Raw genomic sequence first — 9,299 nt, forward strand, 5'->3', positions numbered from 1 at the left:
TACTCCCTCCGTTTCACAAAGAATGACCTGGTTTGACTTGGCACGGAGTTTAAGTAAATAAAGAAGACTTTTGAATCTTGTGGTCCTAAATTAAAGTTATGTCAAATGTACAAAATTGCCCTTAATCTTGTGGTCTTAAACATGCCACGTGGAAAACAAAAAGTAAAATGTTACCAAAAAAGGAAAGAGGTCATTCTTTTTGAAACTGACTAAAAAGGAAAGGAGGTCATTCTTTGTGAAACGGAGAGAGTATATAATATGTAGTATTTAAGTGGAAGGTGGTGGAGCCCACTTATATATTTTAGAAATATATTGGATATTAGTAGTGATTTATAGTATAGTAATTAGTATATAATATGTAGTATTGAAGTGGAAGGTGATGGGGCCCACTTATATATTTTATAAATATATTGGACATTAATAGTAATCTTATTGGAACATTGATAGTCATTCCTAGATTCTTCTATAATATAAGTAATATTTTTCAAGACATTGGTATGTGATAGTCAAAACTCAAAAGTAGAGCAGGCAAAAAAGTTGACGTGGGAACTGGGAAATACTCCATTCCTAGCCACAAAATAATTTATAAAAAATTGTGTAATAATATAATTTTTTTTTTTTGTCTTTAAGAAGCTGTACAGGAACATATATTATCTGGCATAATGTGTAGGGTTGTGCTAGTCACAAGTAGTTACAAATAAATTTCATGTACGTACAACTTATAAATAACAAATGAATGAAACATCCATAGTGATATAAATAAGATTTCGTTCGTCATCATGTGGGATAATATATGTGTATTAAAATGGTGTATACATGCGTTATTTAGAAGGTTCTAGAATTTATAACCGGCCAATCATATGTTCAAGTAATGTTTTCTTTAAACAGCTTCAATTTATTACTCCGTACTTATAAATAAATAGTATAGTATTAATAATTCAACGTGATATTAAGAATATCCAAATATCCTGGTGGTCTTGTCACTAGAAATACTTGAACATTATATTATCATACATATATACACCTTAAAAATACTATGTAATGAGTATGATTTTGTAATGTTTTCATGAGTTCAACTAAGTTCCACGTGACCTATTACTATGACTAATGAGTTAATTTTTGAGATTGAGCGTGAGTCACCCATATGATAGAGCATTTATGACTATTGAGGCCCAGAACTAGATTTTTCTTGTGCGTTTGTCTCCAACTCCAAGAAACTTTTGGCATAGTAACAGTAGTAAATCAAGCCTCCCACCATCACTCCAATGTCACCGTATTCGTCCATTCGAGTCATTGGCTCTGATACTAATTGTTGGACTAAGTCAATTTAATGATACTTAAAATATGCTATTATCTGACCCAAGCTCATAAGATTTTTTTCGAGTATATCTACACGTTATATATAGGTTCCCAATCTTTTCAACTATATATCAACGTTTGACTTTGTTCGTACACCCTAACATATTGTTGAATTTCTTAATACATATGGGTGGACAAAAGCTATAAAGAGAGCTTGTAAACTACTTAAGTCTTCATGTGTCACAAGGTTCCATATATTTAAATGCCTTATATATGCTGTTATGCAATGACCATGATTTTGCAGAATTTTTGTCCTTGGGCAGTGAAATCTTATCAAATAATTACATTAGATTAAAGAAATAATTAACATAATCTTAATCTGTGAGAAAACTTAAAATAATTAGCTCAGATCGTCATGTCTGACCTATGAGTTATATACCACTATATTTATTTATTTTTGTTTTGAACTAATATAATTGTCTTCTTCTAAGAGACGTGGCCAGCTAGCCAATTGATACATAGATTTTCTGTCCTAGAAAAGCTCAGGCACAATAGTACAAGTTTTGATTAGGTGCAAGTAACAAATCCTGCCTAACCTATATAAGAATGTTTGTTTTAGTACTCACAAATATAAGTCTCTTGAAGAACTTACCCTATATAATTTCAAGCTATTTTCTTGAGAAAGTGAGACAAATATAAGGTAACTAATGGTTCTTTCACATTGCTTCAACTCATCATTTATTCGTGTTTGGTGCGAAGAAAAATGTTTTCTTGAAAAATAAGTGATTCTTTTGTGTGTTTGGTACATAAGCAGAAAATATGGTCGAGAACTCCGTAAACACACCCTGAACAAAAGATGAATGCATTGAAACACACCCTGAACTAGAAATTATTAATCTAGTTCTGATATTTTCCTTTTCTATACAAATTTTCGACATTGGTAAGAACATAAATGTTGAACCTGTCTAACTTGATTTTTGAGTCCAGCACAAGGATTGAATCCATCAAATTTAAATTCTGGCCCAAAACAACAAAAGCAAGTCTCTCGTGAAGAACAAGATTATTAATGCATGTTGCGTCTTTGATTCTTGTAGAGAACTAGAGTTTAGTAAGTGATACATGCCCTGTATACTGTGAAAAAAATACCATGATATATGAATACTACTAATAGTATGAAGTATGTAGTAACAGTTCTAAAATTATACATCTATTGTATTTTGATTCATGAATACTTATTTTTCTGTTATATTTTTTGTGGTACACCAGGTATGAAGAGTCTTCCCGGAGCTCCATTCAAAGGCATTTCAGAGGATATTCGAGGACGAGTATCTTGCTACAAGCAGGATTGGATTGCTGGAATTAGATCCGGAATAGGGTAATATAATTTTTCTTGGCATAATACATAGATAGACATCTTTAGTTTGGTCTCAGCCGGTAGTTAAACACTCCAACTTTGAATATGGACATCTAGACACCTCAACTCGCTCCCCACTATGTCTCGTGGACACCCAATGCTGACGTGACACATAAATTTTGGAAGTGTCTAGATGATCATTTTGTCAGTTGGAGTGTTCAACTCACATAGTGGAGACAAATTGAGGTGTGTAGAAGAGCATCCTCAAAGTTGGAGTGTTTACTTGCCTGTTGAGGCCATTTTTCTTAGTTGTTCTTAAACAATTTTTGTAAATGAGTAAAAATTTATATGTTCCTTTGATTGTATTCTAACATCTACTTCTATGTGAATATGCCAGGATATTAGCTCCAACTACCTACATATTTTTTGCATCTGCTCTTCCAGTGATTGCTTTTGGAGAACAATTGAGCAGAGAAACAGGTTCTTTTACATTTTGAACTTTCGATGTCTAAAGGCAATCAAATGCATTTGTGATCATAAGTTTTCCTATTATATAACTTGAATTTGCATTTTAGATGGGAGCCTTAGCACTGTGGAAACTTTAGCTTCTACAGCAATTTGTGGCATCATTCACTCGATACTCGGGGGGCAACCACTTATGATACTAGGAGTTGCAGAACCTACTATTATTATGTACAGTTACTTGTACAAGTTTGCTAAAGGGAGAGAAGAATTAGGACAGACCCTTTACTTGGCTTGGGCCGGATGGTATGTTAGAATATGTTCGATTTTCATATAAGGTTGTTTGATGATAGATGACGTTCATGATTTCTCATGTCTATGATGAAATCTTACTGCAGGGTTTGTGTCTGGACAGCTCTCATGTTATTTCTTCTAGCAATATTCAATGCATGTTCTATCATAAGTAAATTTACAAGGATTGCTGGGGAAACTTTTGGAATGCTTATCGCGGTACTTTTCATTCAAGAGGCAATTAAGGTACACTTTAGCTGCAGAAACAAGAATTCTTTTGATAGTAGTTATGGGTTCGGAAGAACCCAGTAACTCTGGTTCAAACTCTGTATTTGTGTTACAAAACTAATTCGCTATGTACAAATAATCCTTTTCAATAACCTAGTAAGCAAAACAATAATTGTGATCCTGCCTCTGCATCTCTTGGTGACATCTGAAGGAAGTCTTGATCAGAATGGATTTTTTTATTATAACTTTGTAGGGATTGGTAAGTGAGTTCAGCATTCCTAAAGCTGAGGACCCAAGTTCGGAGAAATATCAATTCCATTGGCTTTACACGAACGGACTACTTGGAATCATATTCACCTTTGGTCTTCTCTACACAGCCTTAAAGAGCAGGAAAGCAAGGTCATGGTGGTACGGCACAGGTTTGTAATCCAAACATTTTGATGGTGTCAATATGTTGTAATCAAAGTACATGTCTCACAACTTCCTTTTTACATTAAATCAGGCTGGATTAGAAGCTTCATCGCCGACTATGGAGTTCCTTTAATGGTTCTCATGTGGTCAGCTCTCTCATTTATCGTGCCAAGCAATGTTCCATCTGGAGTTCCTAGAACTCTCTATAGTCCCCTTCCTTGGGAATCTGCATCTTTATATCACTGGACTGTAATTAAGGTGTGAAAAATTGTGAAAGGTTCTTTCTTCGATCAGTCAATGAGAAATCTTGAGCTTTAAATGTATATGTAAACTGCAGGACATGGTGAAGGTTCCTCCAGTATACATATTTGCTGCCATAATACCAGCTGTGATGATAGCCGGACTCTATTTCTTCGATCACAGTGTTGCTTCGCAAATGGCACAACAAAAAGAGTTCAATTTAAAGAATCCTTCTGCTTATCATTACGATATATTACTCTTGGGATTTATGGTATGCTATCCTATCATCTGTCGATTTCTTCTACTTTTTCAATTTATATATGTCGATGTTTCTACAATCAAGACCAATGACAAGGGTTGATACTTCTGTCCAGACTTTGCTATGTGGTTTACTAGGATTGCCTCCTTCAAATGGTGTCCTGCCACAGTCCCCAATGCATACTAAAAGTTTGGCTATTCTTAAGAAACAGGTAAATATAATTTACTTGTCGATGATTGTTATGATACTTATTACTATGTTGCCTCTGGTGCTGCTACATTGAGATCTAAACAGTTATGTATTGCTAACTAGCTTATCCGGAAGAAGATGGTTGAAAGTGCGAAGGAGAGTATCAGGCGAAAAGCTAGCAATTCTGAAATCTATGGCAATATGCAAGCTGTATTTATAGAGATAGATAGTTCTCCTATTGTAAGTCCATCTTCTTAGTTTCTTTAACACTTCCAAAAATTGCACCATTGTTTTTGAGTTAGATAAATCTAACTCTGAGTCAATTTGTCCAATACTTACAAGTTACACCAATGAGACTGAACATCATGCATGTCGTTATGGTAATATCTAGAGTAATATTGAGCTTTATAAAACTGATCTTTCCTGGTTATGCAGAGTGCAGTAGCTAAAGAGTTGGAACATTTGAAAGAGGCAATAATGAAAGGTGAAAGTGAAAATGCAAATGGCGAAAAGTCTAATGGTATATTTGATCCTGAGAAGTACATTGATGCTTACTTGCCGGTTCGAGTAAATGAACAAAGAGTCAGCAATCTATTGCAGTCACTACTGGTAGCAGCATCAGTAGGTGCTATGCCAGTGATAAAAAAGATACCAACTTCAGTTCTTTGGGGATATTTCGCCTACATGGCTATTGACAGCCTTCCAGGAAATCAACTGTGGGAAAGAACACTGCTTCTATTCGTCGCCCCTGGCAGGAGATTTAAGTAAGTTCCATTATTGGCATATGATCATTGAAGTTATTAAGTAAATAGATCACAAGTCTTGTTCCTTTTGACTAGCATTTACATATGGGACTCTAACCCATTCTGACACCCCCTTTCACGCTCAGTCCCAATTGGAGCGTGGACTGGGATGAACCTTGCTCTGATACCATGTAAAGATATGACATTTGGGTTGAATTCGGCCAAGTGCCATATCTTTACACAGTTCAGCCACCAGCTTTTACAAATTTGATCTCAAATTAAGATACGCAAACATGTGACTTGTTCAACTAACCAGAGTGATCATGATGACAGGGTCCTTGAAGGGGTTCATGCATCTTTTGTGGAATCAGTACCATTCAGATACATTGCAATCTTCACAATATTCCAATTTATGTACCTACTTCTTGTCTTTGGAGTTACTTGGATTCCTATAGCTGGCATTCTATTCCCCTTGCCATTTTTTCTCCTCATAAGCATAAGACAACATTTGCTTCCCAAATTGTTACACCCTCGTCATTTACAAGAGCTTGATGCAGCCGAATATGAGGAAATAGCTGGTGCTCCACAACGCGCACTTAGCATCTCTTTCAGGGTAATCCTAACATTGTCATTTGTCAACTCCATTTAATTTTCAGATTTTCATTAGTCAAGTCCACAACGCTCACTTAGCTAATGAACTGTCACCAAATAATATGATTAGGAAACGGAGACAACTCTTCCTAGAACTGAAGGCGCAATAGAAATTTGTGATGCTGAGATTTTGGATGAACTTACAACAAGCAGAGGAGAGTTCAAAGTCCGGACTGTCAGCTTTAGTGAGGATAAGCGCCCACAGGTACCTCTTGACAATTCATTTCACAATTACTAGTACTAGTACTAGAACCTGTGCAATACGCGGTCAATATTTTTAAAAAATTGTTAAGTCTTAATTGTTGACGGATGTTAATGATGCCTATTTGCAGGTTATTCATCCAACTGCAGACACAGAATCTGAATGAACAAATTACATGGCTCTAGAGTGTATTGAATCTTGAATTGGTACCATTTGTATGTGTCCATACATGTAGAGTGTATAATACTACAAATTGTAGGTGTAGTTAGTACTCTACTATAGTATAAGATGTACTTTATAGAAGTATTTTACAATTGTAAGCAAACGTCGTGTTGAGAATGTAAAGTGTTTGATAGTCTAATGATCTTCGATGATTTTGAATTATAAGCATATATGGATATTCTTTGCCAAATCGGCACAGACTGAAACAAGATTTTTTTTCATTCCAGGGCTCGAACCCAGAGACCTTAAATAGGATGTACTATGTTTCATTTTGCTGAAGTTCTACAAGTTTGCTTCAACTAAATTACAGTAAAATTAGCAAACAAAACTGTAATGAAACCATTTTAAAGAAGGATATAGTGATATATAGGATAAAAGAATTTGAAAGATATATTTTGATGTTTGTTTTTAAGAACCTTAAATAGAAAAGATCTGGATAATTAACTACGATAATTACTCTGCTAATAATTGAAAATTTTCAATATATCATAAACAGATTGATAATTCCATGTATTCCACAACATAAAAAATAAAACCTACACATTAAGAACTTAATAAAATACTTGACTAGATTAATACTCCCTAATTAACTATAATAATTTCTTGAAACCAAAATAATTACAAGCTAAATCACATTAAATCTTGACTTTAGTTTGAAGAAATCCAATTGCCCTTATTCCATTCTTGATGAAACCTAAAAAGATGAGGAGAATATGCAACATTCTCCCCAGTAGTAGGGAAATAAACCTTGTAATTTTCTTCATGTCTTCCAGAAATAAATCCGATCCACCATCCATCATTATCGAACACATCAACTATATCGTACATATGAATATCTTCAGGCACTAATAACGTTTCGTGTTTAGGTGGTACAGGACGGATCTCAGAAGCCTTGACAATTTCTACTAGTAAATCAGACTTATCGTCGTTTACTATATTCTTGTATCGAACTCTATAGTGATAATTTCCAATTGGAGAAACTATAGTCGCGGTATAATATGCACCAATGTATCCCCATTCTTGACTTGCAACTTCAACTTGATCACCCCTTTGAAACAACTTTGTTGTGTCTTGTGTCTTGAATGCCAATTTGTTAATTCTTGCCTTTAAGTTGTCAATCAAGCAGTGAGATTTCTCAAAATTGGATGCCATAATTGTGATTAGACAGAGAGGAAAAAAAAAGGATTGGTTTGTTTAGTTGAATGATGAGAACTAATGAGGCGTTACTAATGAATTTATAAGGAGAAAAAAAAATTGATTTCTTAAGTGAATAGGAATTGGAATTTGTTTCCACTTTTAGTTTTTCTTTTGGTTTCCTTATATGACTCGGAATTGGAAATACGGTTTTGTTTATTTTATTTCTATAATTTGTTAGTGCGCGCTTTTTTATTTAAGAAACTGTAAAAATAATTTGTGCAAATAATACTAATGTTTTGCCTAATTTGTTCAACTTCCCTAAACAACGGTTGTAATGGGCCCATGTAAGTAGAGTTATGGATTGTAGATCTAGAACTTTATCCTACATCCTATGTGGCACAAACTGAAAATATTTTAGGAGAAACTATTTAATTACTCAAACATTCCTATCACATTTACTAATATTTTCCTCTAATTTGAAATAATTACATATTGTCTCACTAATTAATAACTGAACACCAAAATTCAAGTTAGATACACCTAGATATATGTACTTTTGCTGCCAGATACACTCTGAAATACAAATACATAGGGAGAGGAGTGAGCGGGAGAGGATGGAGGTGAGTGAGAGAGTTGGTGTATTTCAGATACATGTAATCCACTTGAATACAATGCATTTGAATAAATTACACCTAATTTTGACATCATGTATACGAGATACATGTGTTTGAATGCGGCAAATATATGTATCTGGGGACTGAAATCTGACACAAATGATAGTTTTGAAAATTCACGATAAGGCACATATTTAGGCACTAAACTAATGTGATTTGTGTGGTTTATGCAACATTTTATTGTCTAGATTTCAAATATTGCATGACTGGAAGGGCCTGAACTATATTGGGCTTTTGTACACCTCAAACTTGATCTATTATTTGGGCCGCTTCCAGGACATCCTTCCCGCGATTTTGTAAAGCCCAATAATGAATACTAGGGCATGGCAACTAACTTCATAAATGTACTCAATTAGTTTCATTTTACATTTTATATTTGGACAAATTACTTAACTACACTCCTTTACTTACCTTAATATCCATTTATCCCTACTTATTTCAAACATTTCAAAAATCCCTTATTTACCGCATGTATCCCGTGCACAACGTTATGTATCCCGCTATGTGGAATGTATCAAATGCTATGTATCCCGCATGTATCCCATGCACAACACTATGTATCCCACTATGTGGAATGTATCAAACCTAATGTATTCCGTGCACAACGCTATGTATCCCGCTATGTGGAATGTATCAAACCTAATGTATCCCATGCACAAAGCTATGTATCCCACAACCATCATTTTTAATGGATTTTTGGTAAATAGAAAACTAGAAGGGATAGGATGTTATTTAGTACTTATAATATGTGATTCCTATAATTTATACTTTATATTTTAGTTTGATGAGACACACGATTTAAGCTTGCGTATGAATATGTGAATATCATAATTTGGGATATACGTTGTGTAAAGAGATTGTTCGTAGAAAGAATTACATTGAAGAATAACTACTTATTATTATTGTTGACTAGTAGTGTTTTATAAGCTTGTAGTCA

At 34.3% G+C, this 9,299-nt stretch overlaps 2 protein-coding genes across 2 annotated transcripts; one reads left to right on the forward strand and one right to left on the reverse strand.

Moving 5' to 3' along the window:
• The first annotated feature begins 1,927 nt into the window (after positions 1–1,927).
• On the forward strand, positions 1,928–6,654 carry LOC102601556 (boron transporter 4). Its single transcript, XM_006341652.2, has 14 exons — positions 1,928–1,999; positions 2,566–2,674; positions 3,051–3,133; positions 3,229–3,421; positions 3,514–3,652; positions 3,888–4,053; positions 4,137–4,303; positions 4,383–4,556; positions 4,660–4,755; positions 4,857–4,973; positions 5,169–5,497; positions 5,810–6,089; positions 6,198–6,332; positions 6,460–6,654. Exons 2-14 carry the CDS (start codon positions 2,568–2,570, stop codon positions 6,493–6,495), a joined length of 2,022 nt encoding a protein of 673 aa, XP_006341714.1. The 5' UTR covers positions 1,928–1,999; positions 2,566–2,567; the 3' UTR covers positions 6,496–6,654.
• A 545-nt stretch (positions 6,655–7,199) lies between these two features.
• On the reverse strand, positions 7,200–7,703 carry LOC102586547 (uncharacterized). Its single transcript, XM_006341608.2, has one exon. It carries the CDS (start codon positions 7,701–7,703, stop codon positions 7,200–7,202), a length of 504 nt encoding a protein of 167 aa, XP_006341670.1.
• Positions 7,704–9,299: the final 1,596 nt, after the last annotated feature.

Source organism: Solanum tuberosum, unplaced genomic scaffold (genome assembly GCF_000226075.1).
Source record: "Solanum tuberosum cultivar DM 1-3 516 R44 unplaced genomic scaffold, SolTub_3.0 scf00026, whole genome shotgun sequence".
Lineage (NCBI taxonomy): Eukaryota > Viridiplantae > Streptophyta > Magnoliopsida > Solanales > Solanaceae > Solanum > Solanum tuberosum.

Bases quoted from the DNA above. Each gene is read 5' to 3' on its own strand.
- LOC102601556 (XM_006341652.2), top strand. From the start codon at position 2,568: ATGAAGAGTCTTCCCGGAGCTCCATTCAAAGGCATTTCAGAGGATATT. The intron at 4,304-4,382 runs GTGTGAAAAATT...TGTAAACTGCAG, and splicing joins ATCACTGGACTGTAATTAAG to GACATGGTGAAGGTTCCTCC. The intron at 6,090-6,197 runs GTAATCCTAACA...TAATATGATTAG, and splicing joins CACTTAGCATCTCTTTCAGG to GAAACGGAGACAACTCTTCC.
- LOC102586547 (XM_006341608.2), bottom strand. From the start codon at position 7,703: ATGGCATCCAATTTTGAGAAATCTCACTGCTTGATTGACAACTTAAAG.